Source organism: Botrytis deweyae (assembly GCF_014898535.1).
Source record: "Botrytis deweyae strain B1 chromosome Unknown BDEW_010, whole genome shotgun sequence".
NCBI classification, from domain to species: domain Eukaryota; kingdom Fungi; phylum Ascomycota; class Leotiomycetes; order Helotiales; family Sclerotiniaceae; genus Botrytis; species Botrytis deweyae.
Window position 1 is genome coordinate 1,196,493 of NW_024066217.1, and position 16,810 is coordinate 1,213,302.

A 16,810-nucleotide genomic window follows, 5' to 3' on the forward strand; every position below is an offset into this window, starting at 1 on the left:
ATGTGTCCCCTATCCCCACGAATGTTTGGAGAAATACATCGTGAATGCAGATTTTGCCACGTTATTAGGTCTAGACCACCTCCCATAGAAAATTAATCTTACAAAATTTGACTCTTTCATATCTCTTCAATCTAGGGTTGAAACCTTTTGCGAATCGAAAAGATCTATCATCTACTTTTGTAAATATAACAATGGATACCCATTGAAATAAAATAGACTGGCAAATTATGTTCCATGATTAATATACCGACGTTCCTGCTCGAACCTCGAAATATTTCTCAACATATTTCCAATGTCTTCACCGATAGCAGCCTTACCCGCACCGGAGGGTTACATCGTGAACTTTGATAATCCGGCAAGATATGAAGATATAACTGGATATTGGGTTTTTGGCGTCGGGACCATATTGAGCTTTTCGTTTTTGTGTATGAGGATTTACACAAAAGCGGTTGTTTCGAGGAGTTTTGCTGCTGAGGATGGTAAGTTGTTTCTATCATACTGCCATATTGGAAGACTTGCTAACTCATCTTCGGAACGCAGTCTGTTTGATTATGGCTTGGGTGAGTGATTTGATTCGAGCGGATGGCATTGTCATACTAAATGACGAAATAGCTTGCGGGAGTTAGTGTGCAGGCACTTTTTGTTTGTGCGCGAAATCCACGAGCCTACTGTGAAAAGAAAAACAAAGCTGATTGATCTCGTGCAGTCATGTGGATTCACAAAGCCATGGGCGTACACGCGTGGGAAATTCCCATCGCAAGATATCATTTGTACGGCAAGGTGAGGTTTCCACCAACGTACGCATGGGCGTCGACGAAGGAAGTTCCTCCATCTAACGTCTTTCTTCGCTGTAGCTGATTATGAGCTCTTCGGTCATCTATGTGGCCTGTCTCGGATTATCCAAATTTTCGCTCCTGCTCTTCTACAATCGTCTATCGCCCGTTCAGTGGTTTCGAAATGCGGTGTACTTTCTCATGATTGTAGTTGTGGGCCATAGTTTCGCTCTCATCTTTGCGCTTATTTTTCTGTGCAAACCGCTGGCTATGAATTGGGATTACGATATTATCGATGGGACGTGCATTGATCGAACCGCGATATACATCGCGACAGCTGCTTTGAATGTCGCTACGGATATTGCACTCCTCGCTTTGGTCATTCCGATGGTTATAGATTTGCAGATGCCGAGGATTCAGAAAGTGGGCTTGATTGTGATTTTTATGGTTGGCTCGCTGTAAGTGGAAATTTCTCTTTCTTTACTTGAATGCACTTTGGCATCGAGGAAAGAGCGCGGGTGCTGATTTTCGAGGATATAGGACTTGTGTAACGAGTATGATACGTTTGAAGATCATGTTACCTCTTCTCATGGCACCGGATCAGACATGGGCTGTTTCGGTTCCTTGCATATGGATGTAGGTATTTTCCTTTCTATCACCTAGCACCTAGTACCCATTACCTCTCCCCCTTCCACGTATTTGTCAAAATTAACCCCAACCCAAAACATCCGAGCATACTAATCCTTTCCCCACAGTATCGTAGAAGCCAACCTCGTAACCATCTGCGGCTCCTTCCCCATCATCCGGCAATTCGCCAAACACGTTGCGCCGGGATGGATCGGCGAAGCCACGTGCGATTCTCTGGAGAACTCGGGCTCTCGTCTCTGTGATCTCGAAACGATAGGGCAGAAATCGTCGAAGAAGAAGAAGAAGGTGAGATATGCAATCGAGTCGCTGGATGATGATGCTTTTGATTTGAAGCTGGATGGAAGGTGTGTGGAACACAGGGTGGAGATCACAGCTATTGGGAGAGCGTTAACGAGAGAGAGAAGTATGGAGGATTTGGAGGATTATGGGATTGAACCGCATGCAAGATAAAGATTGGTTTTTTTTACTGATGTGGCGTTTTGGGAAGGAAATAGTTTATAGGATATAGATATACGTTACTGATGAATTAAAAGATTGGGCTGAGTTATGTTATGGAGGCCCATGGATTTTATTTTTAAATTACTATCTACCTACTCTTGTATGTGATTACGGATACAATTCAAACAGTCAATGAAAGTAGAGAGCATCAGTAATCATCAACACAATGGCTATTCATTTGCGAAAATTACTTGAAGAGGGAACTTAGTGGTCAGATTCAAGTGGAATATTTTTCTCGTTATCTACAGAACTCCTTTAAAAGGTTCGATACACGAGGCCCCGCATGACAACTCCTCTCATCCAGTCCTATCAAACCATTCCTAACTTTTTCTTCAACCCTTCAATCATTCTTTCTTTCTTTTTTTGGGAAAGAAATCCTCTAAACGGATCCGACAGCCTTGACAATAAATGCACTTGCGGTTGGTGCATCATTTGAGTATGTCAAATCTAGAACATCCACATTATCAGTAAACGCATTCCCAAGATTCTCCATCCAAGATTTCAAATCCCAAGCACTCTCCCCCCCTTTTCAAGAAAATAATCAAAAAATCAAAAAAAAAAAAAAAACTCACGTGTAGTAAATCCACCACTTCCAGTACAGATGATATCCTGATCGTGGCAAATGCTCAACACCTTACTGCTTGGGACTGTTCCCACAGCTTGGCCGCGGTCTGGGTCGCCAAATACGACTACTGCGGCAATCTTGGCCGTTACAGCTGCAGAGAGTGTTTTGGCTGCTTTGTGCACGAGTTGCGCACCTTGAGAGTAGCCGGATAGGACGAGTTTGGCGGAGGGGCATTTGGTGGAGGCGGAGTTGATGAGAGTGGCCATGGTACTGGAGCCGGCTGAGTCGCCGCCGGCGAGGTAGCTAGAGGGGGGGTTAGTTTTGGGTGGGAAGGAAAGATGGAATGGGAGTGAATGAGATTGGCGTACCCTAATACACTGGCGGAATAATCAACACCCTGCACTGTAACTTTGGCAGTTGTAAGTGCGGATCTCAAGTTGGTGAAGACGTAGGGTCCGACGTCCTGGCCGACATTTCCCTCTTGAATATTGTTAGTGAGATGATTTTGAAGAAACAAAAAACGAGGTTTCAATACAAACATACCTTCATTAGTACCCCTTGCGAAAATCACAATGACGGGTTTGCAAGCATCAGTAGTCAAGCCATTCTCTGTAGTTACAACAGCAGCAGCAGAGTTTTCAAAAAAGTGTGCGGTTGTAGCGAGATGTTCGGTGGTTGTTACTTGGGCTGCAGCTTGAACCTCTACTGCTGCATCGACTTCCGATTCTGCGACTGGAAGAGCGAAGGCAAGAGAAGAAACGGAAAGGAGAAGGGGGATTGAGAATCTCATTTTGAGGGTGCGGATCTGCCTAGGCGGAGCCTGGTTAAAGAAGTGGTATGGGAATGGAGTGAGGATGAAGTGAGAGGAGATGGAAGGACCGAAGAGAGTACAATGAAGATGGCACTCGAGCTTACGGATTCTCTAGACATCGAGGGGAAGTGAGTATTTATGTTTGTACCAAGCCTCAGTTCTTTTCCATTCTCTTTGTAAACCTCGTGTTGCTATCCCCTCTCTGAATGGACATCCCGAGGTCGTTGCAATACACACTTGCATACATACACACATACATACGAAACAAGCCAATCGGAGCCACGTATCAGCATAGGAAGTTCGAATGCATCTACACACCTGCATGTAATGCCAAATTCAAAATAGCTCAACCAAGCCCCTCTTTAATCTTTCAAATTCACTCCCACTCTTCTCATATCCAGATTCTACCCACTTTCTATCTCCATCCAAGAAGAAAATCGAAGCCAAGCTCCATATAATCCATCTTTCTCTCACTTCTTTGGTCGATCGACTAACATGTACACTTAGCCGAATCAAATATCACACCCTCTTCAAGATTTTGTGGGTTCCGGACCTGCGTATAGATGCAGGTGATGAACCATTGGAGGTCTGACCTTCCTGTATTGATACATAACACCGTGCCTTTGAGCAGTAGTCGTAAACCAATGGTATTGGCATTAACATTGTTATTGGCATATAATAACAGCCTCGGTTCTCTTGACAACAGGCGGGGAAAAAGAGGGAGGAGAAAGTTCGATAGATGTTCTATTCTTTAAACTTTCGGCTTAATTCTTGGCTGCAGGATCGGAGGGTTTCGGGTGGACGTCGGATCCCTGGATGAGTATATCTTCTTAAAAAGGAAAGAAGGTAGGTGTTGGCGGGAACAACTCCAAGTGGATTATTGAAGTTTTTGTTTTATCATAATGACTTCTGTTGAGACTTGCGCAAGAGATACTTTCCTTGCCGATTCCAAATAGCATTTCGTATGTTTCGACATTGCTGATGTATTGGTATTTGGTTCCGGTCTTACTTTGCTTTCAGATATTGTAATCCATAGTCCTATGGTTTGCATTCCACTTTGCACGTGGAGGAGAAGTACAACACTATATGTAATATACATCCAATACTTCTGGATATCTGCAGCGTCCAAGAATATCTAGTCGACCCAGCCAATCCAATTTCAATCGTTTAAAATAATCCGTCTCTACTATAACCATGAAGATTCATGTGAGACTCGCTTTCGTCCAACTCATCCACATGCCTTCCCAACAAAGACCACTGATCCGTTTGCTGTATCATTGGCAATGGAAATTACTAAACAAACTTGCTCATTCTTGACAGAAAACGAAGCGAAATAAAGAAACAAAGACAAATCATCAAATCAGATACCCACTTTAGCACCTTGGCCCGTGATAGCTCCAAGCTCTCAACATTGAGAGGGATGCCGGTCCCAAATCTCCCCGCAAATCCCATTCTACCCTCTACCCTCTACCCTCTACCCTCTACCCTCTACCCTCTACCCTCTACCCTCTACCCTCTACCCTCTATCCAACCCACCCTCCAACCTCCAACAAAACGGCAGAATTGCGGGGGTGGAGTCCTCTACCTAGTGAATTCTCCTACCCGCCTCACTAATTTTCCGTCTTTGGACATATCCTCCGAATATAACTTACTAATCTCTGCAACCTGCCTACTCCACCCCTTCACACCGTTTTCCATCAAAAGAATAAGGATGAACTACCGACATACATCAAACATGATACGCACTGTATGCGAATTTCTCGGGGTGCATGTCACTTATGCATGAGAGGTATATGGAGCTAGGGACTTTCCATAACAGGAAGGAGGGTATGTGATAGAGATCATTCGGTCGTTTCTTCATTTCGCTTTGGGGGGATGAAGTGTTTAGAATAGGAAATTTGGGGTTATAGATTACATCATTTTATCACGGAAGATTTTTCCTTGCATCTTCTACCCCATAATCTCTCTTGGCATTGATCCTATTGACTGGGCATCAATTTCTACCGAGGCCTGATATGAAAATAGAGTCAAGGTATGTAGAGTAAAGAGAATCTTTGAGATTACATTGTACTTCGTAGCAATGTCGAAAGTACTACATTTATTCTCAATGTACAATCAAGCTCATCTACTATTTGCAATTAACCAATCATCCAGGCACATGTAACCCAGCCTATGTCCCAATCTTTCATATACTATACAAAAGTACCAACCCCGTAAATAATCCCAGATTCCCACCAACGCAAGTCCTCATCTCCGATATAACCAATACAGAATCCCACCTCCTTCTCTCCTTCCCTCATCTCAAAATCTTCCTCCTACCAATCGATCCAAACACCTCCCGGCAATACTCCCCTCATGACTCCCCAATGCCCTTTCGCACTTTTATCCTGCCACTCCTGCAACCTCCCCGTCTCGTTCCTCCTCAATACCCCCGCAAAAGCTTCTTCTCCTTTCTCTTCTCCCAACTTTAACTCTTCGTCTTCTATCTCCCACTTTGGTAATAAAAATGCTCTTCTCGCATTACTTCTCAAAAAGTCCTTTTCAATTGGTTTGCGGAATGTGATTGATGGCGCAGAAGTTTCAGGACCCAAAGAAGGCGTTTCGGAAAGGGGCTTTTTGCAAAAGATCACCATGTTAGTGAAATCTTGTCCCGTTTCCGCAATGTGTTGATCTGTTGGTGCTTCGGCCTCACGGTAAATACGACAGGTGGGAAATAGTGAGCGAATCGTACGGTGAATGATTAGGAAAGGGGGAAGCAGGAAGTCTCCAGCGTAGTTCTATAGGTAATTAGTACAAAAACTTTAGAATGTCAAGAAGGATAAAACGTACAATGGCGATAACACCACCCGGTTCCAAGATATCATGAAGATCCTTCAAAAACTCATATGTAAATAGTTCAACAGGTTCAGCTCCGCCTGTGAATACATCATGCACAATGTAGTTGAACTTCTTTCCTTGAGCTGCAAAATTTGATGCGACAGATACGGCGTCCTCAATAATAGTTTCTTGAGGCTCAGGAAGAGAAAAGTATTTCCGAGCGAAATCAACCACAACGGGATCAATCTCCACCAAAGTAGTGTGAATTCCATGGGAGATCAAAGCGGCTGGAGTAGTACCGATACCGAGACCACTATCTAATATCAGTATTATGAACAATTCGGTATGGAAAAATCTGAGAAACTCACATGACCAATGCACTAGCATCCTCGTCTTTGATTGGCTTTTCGACTTCAATCAAACGTATTGCCTCTAACATCACAAAAATTCCATAAATAGGCTCAGCAAGTCCTTTGGCCTTTTTCCCATTGACCAACCATTCTCCTCCCAAAAGACTATGATCACAACGCATAGCACGGAATCCATTGCCCATTGTCAAACTTTCAATAACGGACACATACCCAGTCAGAGATTCTTTTCGTTCAAGGATCGACCAACCATTTGCATTCATCGTGCTATTAAGTTGATTAATCGCATATGGCGTTGGAACATGTACATTAAACAATGCAGTATGGAATAGTGCTGGTAGTATCCAAAGTAGAAGCTTCGAAGGAGCAAAAGCTGAATATAAAGCCTGGAGTACAATTTGCATTCCAAGGCGTGTGAAAATGATGGATTGACCAATGTATTGAGAGATCTGATTTGCGGATATGTATTTCACAGTTTTGAAAAAGATGTATGAGAGAATACCTGGCGCTGCATCGGAAATCCAAGGCCATCGACCAGATGTGAGTTCTAAATCGTCCAGTGTAGTCGCCGTACACGAGACGGAAAGGATGAGCAGAGGTAAAAATGTGAGTCCTTCCGTAATAGGAGGTCCAAGATTAGCTCCCATATAACCACTCAACTTGAAGAGGAAATACTGGGTCACTGGAATGTAAGCGGCGATAATTGGAAGAAGTTGGACTGGTCTCCTAATTGGAAGATAACGCCTAATGAATAGATTTGACGACCACCCTAAGAAGCAAGCCGTCATGACTCCTTTCGAATGCCATATTCCAGCCGGATATGATCCATAGACTGGAGAGAGAGTAAGTTGAGAGACATTTGAATATATGGCGGCGAGTGAAAGGAGGGAAGCTGATTGAGCCAAGACCCAAAGTTGAGATAAGAGAAATCTGGTCGTGGTCTCTTCTTGGGCTTTCGATGCTAAGGCTTTGAGCTCTTTCTCAAAATTATCTTGAGTAAATGATTGTAATTGTTCATCATTTATACTGGTGGGTTTCGATGATTTGGAAGGTTTTGGGGATGATTTTGGTGCCATGATATCTATGGTTTGAGATAGTTTAGAGAAGAGGGGTGAGGTGAGGTGAAGGTATTTAAACTCCCACCAATAATCTTATCAAGCAAAAAAGCAACAAATTAAATCTTCAACATTACTTCCACAAAAGAGAAGGATTCGAGTTTATATCTCAATGAACTGATATCTGAATACGTTGCGACAATTGTTTTGTTTGAGGCCAATGCGTGAATTCTGAAACGCGAAAGAACCACAAAACACGTGATGTTTTAAATGAAAGAAGAGGAACAAGTCCTCGCTCGGAGTTTGATGTTTTTGTTCCGTAAGAGAATTTAGGATGAATTGGGTTAAATTGGAGTTTTGACCATGGGATGAACTAGTGGGTTGAGATTAAGGACTTGGACGTGTACCGGTACTTATCATTACATCGTGATTCATATATTGAGTTCAGTGGGGGGGAAACTTTCAAAGCGACGGCTCCTTGTTAGTTTGTAAAGTAAATAGATAAATAAATAAATAGGTATATAAATAATGATACTACATTTTTAGGATAACGAAAAAGTTATACAGGATGCCATCGTTGCCCTGCGGAAGAGGGCCCAACATGAAAACCCTCGACCCCTATTGGGATGAAACATAATCATACAGGATGCCATCGTTGCCCTGCTGCCGAAGACTCAACATTAACGTCATCGACACCCCTCGCAACTCCATCAACAACATAATTTAGATCTTGATACCCTCCAAAATAGGCTTAGCCTCTTCACTCTTCCACCAACTAACTCCATCCTTTCCTGGGTACTCAAATTGATCCATGCTTGCTGCCTTCATCTCAACACTGTATCCTGGCTCCAATGGAGTCTGGTAGTAACCACCCTTAATGACGGATGGGTGCTCAAAGTGCTCATGGAGATGGTCAACATATTCGAGAACGCTCAACTTTCCACTGACTACGACGTAGTCAATGGTACTCAAATGTTGAGTATACTCTGGAAGTCCGACACCACCACTGTGTGGAACAATTGGAACACCGAACTTCTTGGCCATGAGGAGAACAGCCAAGACTTCATTGACCCCTCCCATTCGGCAGGCATCAATTTGGCAGACATCAATGGCTCCGCTGGCCAAAAGTTGTTTGAAGATAACTCTGTTTTGGCACATCTCACCAGTTGCAACACCGATTCCATATGGTTTGAGAGCTTCACGGATAGCCTTGTGACCGAGAATATCATCAGGAGAAGTGGGCTCCTCGATGAACCATGGCTTGAACTCTTTGAGTTGTTGCATATATTCAATAGCTTCAGGGACAGACCAGACCTATATGATTGTTAGTTTGGAAATGAATCATCACTACTCTGATGTAACATACCTGGTTTGCATCAACCATAAGAATGTTGCCCTTGTCGTAGCCAATAACTTCTCTGGCAATTGACAAACGTTCTCGGTCATCCGCAACAGATGTTCCGACCTTAAGTTTGAAATGTCTGTATCCCTTGGCCAAAGTTTCCTCCAAGAGCCCCTTCATCTTATCTTTGCCGTAACCCAACCATCCGGCACTTGTGGTATAAGCAGGAACAGCCTTGTTGTCCATGGCATCTTCAATTCTCTTTGCCTTTCCTCCCTCTTCAGCCTTCAACATAGCGATTGCCTCTTCAGGTGTAATAGCATCTGTGATATAACGGAAATCGATACAGCTGACGAATTCCTCCGGGCTCATGTCTGCAACGATTCTCCAGACAGGCTTGTTGAGTGTCTTGGCCCACAAATCCCAGATAGCATTGACGACGGCTCCAAGGGCAAGATGAATAACACCCTTTTCTGGACCAATCCATCTAAGTTGTGAATCGGAAACGAGATATCTCCAGGTTTGTCCCCAGTTTGAGACGAGGGAAGAAAGGGTACGTCCCTTGAGACGATCGGCGACATGGTCGATTGCAGCACATACGATATCGTTTCCACGACCAATTGTGAAAGTCTGCGAGAAGAAGTATTGGTTAGTAGGGTGTACATAGAGTAGTTGAAAGTAAACCAAATATTGTAATCATCTTACCATGCCATGACCGGAGAACTCGGAATCGGTCTTGAGAATACAGTATGCAGAACTGTAATCTCCAGCAGCGTTCATAGCATCTGAACCTGTCTTGTCGAGAGAGGTGGGAAATCGAACATCGCGAGTATCCCAACCTGTGATTGTAACTTCAGCCATGATGATTGATATGAGGCGAAATTGTAAGTAAAATAGGCAAATGAAGAAATGTGAGAATGAATGATTGATTGAAGAGGAAGAGAGAGTTGGAGAGAAGTATTTGACGTACAGATTGGGAAAGAAGCAGACAAATATATACAAATTCAACGAGCCATTGAAACGTTTGGGAAGAAGTCAAGAAGGCATAATCAATTGGCTCAACAGTGGGGCAATTGGACGGAAGTCAAAGGTTCGACGATGATTTCTGTGTTGTTTGCCTGTTTGGTCAATGACATTCAAGGATTTGGATTGGTGGAAGAATAGAGTTTCCTGTCAACCCCGCGCTATTTTTTTTGATCATTTACCTCACGCTCGCTCACGGTCCTTTTCCAATCCTCACTCTCCCCCATTTCACTCCACTCACACTTCACCACCCACAACTTCACTCCAATCACGCTTCACCATTCTTCACCATCCTTCACCATCCCCTCGTAACCCCCTGATTCGGAACCCCCACATTGTTCGAGATTTTGGTGGGAGAAAGAAAATCCGGGTGAGACTAATAAATTTTTGATATCCCAGCTAGTTGTCGGTAGGTATTCATCATTCATGGGATTCATATGTGGCATTCATGCAAATACCTACAATTGGAATTAATACAAAATTGCTCCATCAACCCATCATACCAGATTCATACGCCAGCAAGGTTGCAATGTTAACATGCAGAGCTTTTGCTCCTTCTTCCAATTCTTCCAGAACTCAATGCTCGATGAAAGACTTGGTATAACCTCGTCTTCTTCGCATTCAATTTCCACATCATGGCTCAACTATCGTTTCGAGGGCCTTCGTGGAAAACTTACACTACACATTGTTTATTATTTGATCAAAGCGGAACGAAGGACACCTCTCGTGACACTTCATGCATTGAAGTGTCAATATCTGGATGTGACCCCACCTATGGACCGAGTTAAGGAGGTTGCTCGACAGTAGTATTGAGACTTCAAATAGACTCAATGCTCCACTTCGTCAATTGAGATCATAGCCATTCATTTTGGAGGAACATTTGGTGGCAGTAAAATACTCAACCATTTGTGTCTCTTCTTCTTTCTGAATTTCTTGATGGAGAGGAAAGTATATTTTGATCGCTTACCAAGTCTTCTCGGATACCCGATGGGTAGGCCCTTTCAAGTTTCATACTGATATACCCGGAGACATGAGATCAACGAATTCAAGCTTTCCAGGGCCCATACACGTTCTTTCAGCCGAAGCTATCAGTGCAACTCTCTTACTGTACGTCCCGGGCCATCTGACAACCATCGCTAGGAATCGATACCAGATCTGGATCGGTTGAATGAGAGAGAACAATCTTATTCATTCTTCTGGATTGATTTTTAAAAACAGGGAAACTGCACAGACGTCAGCAGGTAAATGTATGCATTGCAGAATACAAAGAAAGAGGGTCGAAAATATCCAAAATTAACAAGCATCTAATGATTGTTTCTCTCGTTAGGAATCAAAGCAAAATATGAATGCTTCCTTACCTAGTGGTATCAGAAAATGAGCTATTCGGCTTTCCAAGAAGTTTGCCTGGAGATTAGATGAATTTTTGAACCCGAACATTTTCAATACATGTACATATCATAATTGCACTGGATGTTTCACATTTGCTGTGCCGTTTTTCCCTATGAATTACCAATTGGCTGGCATAAGGATACTCTACTCTATTCCCTGTTTTTGCTATTTTGGGGGCTCAGAATATGAATGGCCCGTCGGTGTAGATTTCTAAACAAACAAGCTCAAGTAATGTTTGAACAACGTAGGCTACTGGCCTTAACTCAGGATACGATTGGGAATTCCCCTTAAAAATTGATCAAGAATTCAGAGTGTAGGATCTTGAAATAAACAATGAACGAGCTTGACATTTATACAAGGATGCAAATTCTACCAACATACTTTATGTTGGTCTGATGCAATAGATGCATGGGTAGCACACACTACTCTCCTATCAAAAGACGAAAAAAAGCAAGTCCAAAGATTTCTCCCAGTGATGGTAAGATATTCCCAACAGATGGAACAAGCCATCTGAAGCGTGGCTGAGTAGAATGTTTGTTTTCTATGGGAAAATCTGAAAAGCTCTCCGTTGTCTATCGCTCCTTAATCATTGTACGAATGGATACTGCTGGAAACGTCTTATAGCTATCCACTGAGTATCAATAATGAATTCACGGGCCGTCGATTCGATAATTATCAAAGTAACGAAATTTGCAATTACTTCCAGACGTTCACTAATGCTCTGTAGGGATCGAAGTTTTTCTACTCAAACGGAACCCAATTCTTTCTTCGAGGAGTTACCTATGGGTCGGATTCGTTAGATATATTGGCTGACAGAGACGCTTGCGAGCGTGATATCAAGGCATTAGTATCTCTGGGGATCAATGTACTGCATGTTTATGGGATTGATTCAAGTCAAGATCATGGGGAATGCATGGAAAAATTCATGGAAAATGGTATCTATTTACTAATCGACCTACACATCACGTCTACTTATATCTACATCGATTCTACTACATGGACAAATCAAAAGTTCTCCGCCTATGTGGATATGGTTGATGCATTTGCTTTCTACACGAACACACTCGGATTCTATCTAGTCGACAATCCCGTTACAGATAGTTCCACTTCTTTAGCACCACTCTCTAAAGCAGCTGTGAGAGATGTAAAAGGTTACATTAAAGCAAGAGGCTATCGTTCTATACCCATTGGAGGATACGTTCTGACTGATAGCGATTACGCACAAGAGACCTATCGGCTGGCTGCAGATTACATGGCCTGTGGAAATTCGAGCATTGATTTTTGGGCGTTGACAGATTATTCATGGTGCGACAACTCCACGTTCACCTCTTCAAATTACTCTCGTCTCACCCAAAGCTTTTCCGACTATCCATTACCAATATTCCTCGCAGACTATGCATGTGAACCCACCACAGAAGATAACAGTGATGTTGCCGGCCGGATCTTTGATGAAGTTGGCACCATATATGGCCCAGAAATGTCGGATAATTGGTCGGGCGGAATCGTGTATGAGTGGGCGAGATCGAGCGATTCGGATCCCAATGACTATGGTAAGTAAATCTCTTTGGAAAGGTTTGCTGGATTTCTTACAGTGTCTCAACAGCTCTGGTAAATTTAACCGACAACACGATCCAGCTCAATCAAAATTACAAATCGCTCTCAACACAACTTGCTGCGATAAATCCTTCTATAACTCAGATGTCAGCTTATACGCCAACTATTACAACAGCGCCATCATGCCCGGATGAAAACGCAGCTTGGGGTATACGCACCCATCCAACGTCTATTAAATTCTGCTAATATTAACAGCCGCATCGACAATACTTCCTCCAACAGCAAATACCCTATTATGCGATTGCATGATAGCTTCTCTACACTGTAAAGTTGACCCATCAACATCAGTCAATACAATCACATCAGTTCAAGCAACTCTATGTACATCAAACTCCACCATCTGTGACGGATTTACATCAAACGTCACTTCTTCAACCTATGGCGCATTTAGCGTGTGTTCTCCTTGGCAACAGGTTTCCTGGGCTATCAATCAATACTACCTGAATACAGGAGGTTGCTCGCAAAAAACAACGACGGCAAGTCTGCAAGCTCTCGAAGCCCTGAATTCCAGCTGCATCAATCTTCTAGCAAAAGCCGGTCCGTTGGGCAAAACACCAATTTATTCAGATATAACCATTGCCGATTCTACCTCAGACTCAAATATCACATCTGTGTATTCAGACACCTCAACTGATAGCTCAAGATCCTTATCTGGCGGTACCATTGCAGGAATAGTAGTCGGAATTCTTCTAGCACTTATCGCAGCCGGTTCTCTCATCTTCTTCTATCTACGTAAGAGAAAATCGCGAAAATCGCACATAGCCCAAGAACTAGAAGCTTCCACTCCCGGTCAACACGATACACCAGCTGAACTTGGGAATGACGGACAGAAGGCGGAGTTATGGGCGAATGATACATCTACCAATACAGGAACAACTAGTCCGAAGGAATTGGCGCATGAAGGCGATGCGATGTTACCGAGAAATCAGAATGAGAGTCGGGAAATTTGTGAAATGGCTTGAGTTGTGCTTTGGGGGGTTGTGTTGGGGTGTTTGGACTGTGTAGTTTAAGAATGAGGTGATCGGATTGTCAGGATTGGTGTTAGGAGGGGGTTATTGTGGATATAATGGTTTAGAAGGAGGAGGAAGAATATATATCTGTCCGGAAAAGGAGAGAGCTCGTTGATATCACGAGTCAAAAAAAAAAGATTACGCATAAAGAAACTTTTCTATAGATACCAAGAGTTACGAGAGAGATATAAGGAGTATAGTTTCATAAGACGTTCTACATTAAAGTTAATTATTAGTTTCCCAATCCAATGCTTAGGATTTCACATCAATAGAATCGCATTCGGCTTCGTGAGTGATCATCCACAGATTAGATTGAAGGTTAACAGACGGCTATAAATCTGTCCATTTTCAATCGAGTTTCGTCCGTTCACTTGTTCGAACTATGAACTTTAACTCAATTACACGAAAAATGTGAATTTACAATTTATATAGTTATGTTTTGACAGAGACTCCAAATCCTACATATGTAAATCGAAGGAACAAGTACCAAGTCCTCGCATTAAATTAAAGGACAATAATCGAACATGTAGCAAGCAGTTCCTCCACGTCGGAGAACCAAGGAAAGTAAATTCATTCAGGGTATCAATATTTTGCCAGCCAGTACACCTACACGCGCTTTCGATTCCCAAAACACCGTTTTACAGCCGTAATCATCAAGCAGTATGCCATGCCATCATCTAATCAAGACATCCACTGTATCCATATCATCGAAACCCGCCTCTTCCACTGTAGAATCTAGTTCCAAATGATCGCCATCAAAGCTCAGAATGATTTTCTTGTCCGCCGGTATCTTATTCGTACTTCTGAATCCATCTACCAGTTTCTTGATCGTCGTTGTGGGCTTCACATAAGTTTTGAATTCCTTGATATCCTTCGATTGAGCTTTCAGTATCAATCTCATCTTGTTGACTGGTTCAGGCACAGCTTCAACAGGTTCTTCATCATCATCGCTGATTTCTTCGGCTTCGGCTGCCTTGCAACATTCATCCCAGAGATCGTTTGTCCATGCCTCCATGTGTATTCTACCACTATTGAAACCCTCACCTGTGGTATCGACATCGCCATTCGGGTTAAAGTCGAGGCCAAGGGATGCACATGTCATGGAATCGAACAATCTTTTGTTTCTCCAGGTGAGTAAAATCGAATCTTTCAGTTCTTCATTCATGTGTATTCCGTCCACTTCCTGTTTCCCGCACCAAGCCTGTCGGACTTCTCGTAGACGCTGATGAAGTTTCCGCCTGATAATTAAATTCTTGGTGTTTTCCAGTCGAGACGATATAAAAATTTCTAATATAGGTTCGGTTTTTTTATTGTCTTGGAAAACATCGTCGTCGACTGCATTTCTGTCCGGTTCATGATTTTTATTTGCCCATTCGGCATTACTCCTCTGTTGGGCTAGATCCGCAAGTCTCTTGTTTTCTCGTGCCTTTGCCAATAATTCCGGAAATTCCTCCTCTGAGAATGCATCATCGTCATCGTCATCAATGATAGGAATTGGTTCAGCCGATGTTACAACAGGAGAGGAACTTCTGCTGATTCGCTGTGTAACAGGCGCGGCATCGTCACTATCGCTATCGCTCAAAGATATATAACCCTTTGCAATAACTTTCTGTTCTACGCTCTCCCTATTTCTACTATGTATATCTTTTGCAAAACGGCCCATCAGACCCCCCGGCGAACGACGCCTTTTCTGCGGGGATCTTGTTTGCGACTTGCGACTATCAGGTGTAGATATTGAAGATTCCCTAAGCCCATCAGCATACATACAATACCATATCTGCGTATCCATGAAATAAATACCTAGCCGGTTCCTCATCTTCTGTCTCACTACCCAAATCCACCTTCCCACGCACATCCTCATCAGAAAACTTCCTTCTCTTTTCCACTCTCGGACTCGAAGATGATTTCTCCCTGCTCTGCGATGAACGCTTTCTCTCTAAGCTCGCGACCTTCTTTTCCCTCTTAATCTCCCTCTCCCTAGCATGTAGTGGAAACAGATCTTTTGCGCGACTAAAAGCATCTGTGTGGTCCATCCCGGGTTTAAGCTCTGGAGCTTGCGCTGTGGTCAACTTCTTTTTAAAAAGAGAGAACTTTTTCTTGGCTGGAGGCGCCGATGCACCAGTATCGAAGTCTGCCATATTCAGTTATTATTTGTGCGATTTTTGTGATTATCCTGATTGAGTGCACATGAAATTGAGGTCGAGATGTACGAAAATACGGGGAAATTTTGGAGGGTTGCCGTTGCGAGGCTGCATGCGCTAAAAGTACCGGTAGCGATACCGATGCTTCATTTACTGCCATTGTTTGTGTAGAACTGTGAAATTCAAAATTGTCTCCTCCATCAACGATAAGATTCTAGCAAAGTCATATTGGTATTTCGAAGAACGATATGGAGAACGGCGCATTACAACAAGGTGAAGGCAAGGATCCTTCATCCTTCCTGTCAGAAATTATTGGCTCAAAAGTCATTGTAAAGCTCAATAATTCTCTCGTCTTCAAAGGTTAGCTAGTTGCCCATACCTCCGGTTCCTGTCTAAAACTTACATTTTTGCAGGAGAATTACAGTCCGTGGATGGATATATGAATATCGCATTAGAAAAATGCGAGGAATGGGTTCATGGAAAGAAGAAGACAGTTCATGGTGATGCTTTTGTGCGGGGCAACAATGGTGAGGATTCTTCCTGAACGACATTCGATATCAGCAGCTAATTCTGTGTGTCTCTTAGTTATGTACATATCGGCCGATGAATCTGCTTAATTGGCACAATAGTGGAAAAGCATTGGGTGGGAGTTATGGAGTGCTATACAGGAAGGATCCTTTTACGAAATTCATGATATCCAAAAGACGACGATGGGATGCGACAAGGTAGCAGAAACTGGCGGGATTATGTGCAGCC

At 43.0% G+C, this 16,810-nt stretch overlaps 7 protein-coding genes across 7 annotated transcripts; 3 read left to right on the forward strand and 4 right to left on the reverse strand.

Moving 5' to 3' along the window:
* Positions 1-167: 167 nt before the first annotated feature.
* EAE98_005432 (uncharacterized protein) lies at positions 168-1,983 on the forward strand. Its single transcript, XM_038953054.1, has 7 exons — positions 168-479; positions 541-560; positions 613-646; positions 707-780; positions 855-1,231; positions 1,314-1,409; positions 1,529-1,983. The coding sequence occupies exons 1-7, from the start codon at positions 293-295 to the stop codon at positions 1,869-1,871; spliced, it is 1,131 nt and encodes a 376-aa protein (XP_038810896.1). The 5' UTR covers positions 168-292; the 3' UTR covers positions 1,872-1,983.
* Positions 1,984-2,003: 20 nt separating this feature from the next.
* On the reverse strand, positions 2,004-3,451 carry EAE98_005433 (uncharacterized protein). Its single transcript, XM_038953055.1, has 4 exons — positions 3,028-3,451; positions 2,853-2,964; positions 2,492-2,787; positions 2,004-2,366 (listed from the first exon to the last, which is right to left on the reverse strand). Exons 1-4 carry the CDS (start codon positions 3,272-3,274, stop codon positions 2,299-2,301), a joined length of 723 nt encoding a protein of 240 aa, XP_038810897.1. The 5' UTR covers positions 3,275-3,451; the 3' UTR covers positions 2,004-2,298.
* Positions 3,452-5,610: 2,159 nt separating this feature from the next.
* On the reverse strand, positions 5,611-7,556 carry EAE98_005434 (uncharacterized protein; the record flags this gene model as incomplete). Its single annotated transcript, XM_038953056.1, has 3 exons — positions 5,611-6,072; positions 6,125-6,425; positions 6,481-7,556. The coding sequence occupies 3 exons, from the start codon at positions 7,554-7,556 to the stop codon at positions 5,611-5,613; spliced, it is 1,839 nt and encodes a 612-aa protein (XP_038810898.1).
* Positions 7,557-8,258: 702 nt separating this feature from the next.
* On the reverse strand, positions 8,259-9,738 carry EAE98_005435 (uncharacterized protein; the record flags this gene model as incomplete). The annotated part of the gene is made up of 3 exons (XM_038953057.1): positions 8,259-8,849; positions 8,902-9,507; positions 9,583-9,738. 3 exons carry the CDS (start codon positions 9,736-9,738, stop codon positions 8,259-8,261), a joined length of 1,353 nt encoding a protein of 450 aa, XP_038810899.1.
* Positions 9,739-11,590: 1,852 nt separating this feature from the next.
* EAE98_005436 (uncharacterized protein) lies at positions 11,591-14,092 on the forward strand. Its single transcript, XM_038953058.1, has 4 exons — positions 11,591-11,969; positions 12,017-12,839; positions 12,893-13,051; positions 13,099-14,092. The coding sequence occupies exons 1-4, from the start codon at positions 11,934-11,936 to the stop codon at positions 13,863-13,865; spliced, it is 1,785 nt and encodes a 594-aa protein (XP_038810900.1). The 5' UTR covers positions 11,591-11,933; the 3' UTR covers positions 13,866-14,092.
* A 494-nt stretch (positions 14,093-14,586) lies between these two features.
* EAE98_005437 (uncharacterized protein) lies at positions 14,587-16,051 on the reverse strand (the record flags this gene model as incomplete). Its single annotated transcript, XM_038953059.1, has 2 exons — positions 14,587-15,658; positions 15,714-16,051. The coding sequence occupies 2 exons, from the start codon at positions 16,049-16,051 to the stop codon at positions 14,587-14,589; spliced, it is 1,410 nt and encodes a 469-aa protein (XP_038810901.1).
* A 251-nt stretch (positions 16,052-16,302) lies between these two features.
* Positions 16,303-16,671, forward strand: EAE98_005438 (uncharacterized protein; the record flags this gene model as incomplete). Its single annotated transcript, XM_038953060.1, has 3 exons — positions 16,303-16,414; positions 16,468-16,581; positions 16,640-16,671. The coding sequence occupies 3 exons, from the start codon at positions 16,303-16,305 to the stop codon at positions 16,669-16,671; spliced, it is 258 nt and encodes an 85-aa protein (XP_038810902.1).
* Positions 16,672-16,810: the final 139 nt, after the last annotated feature.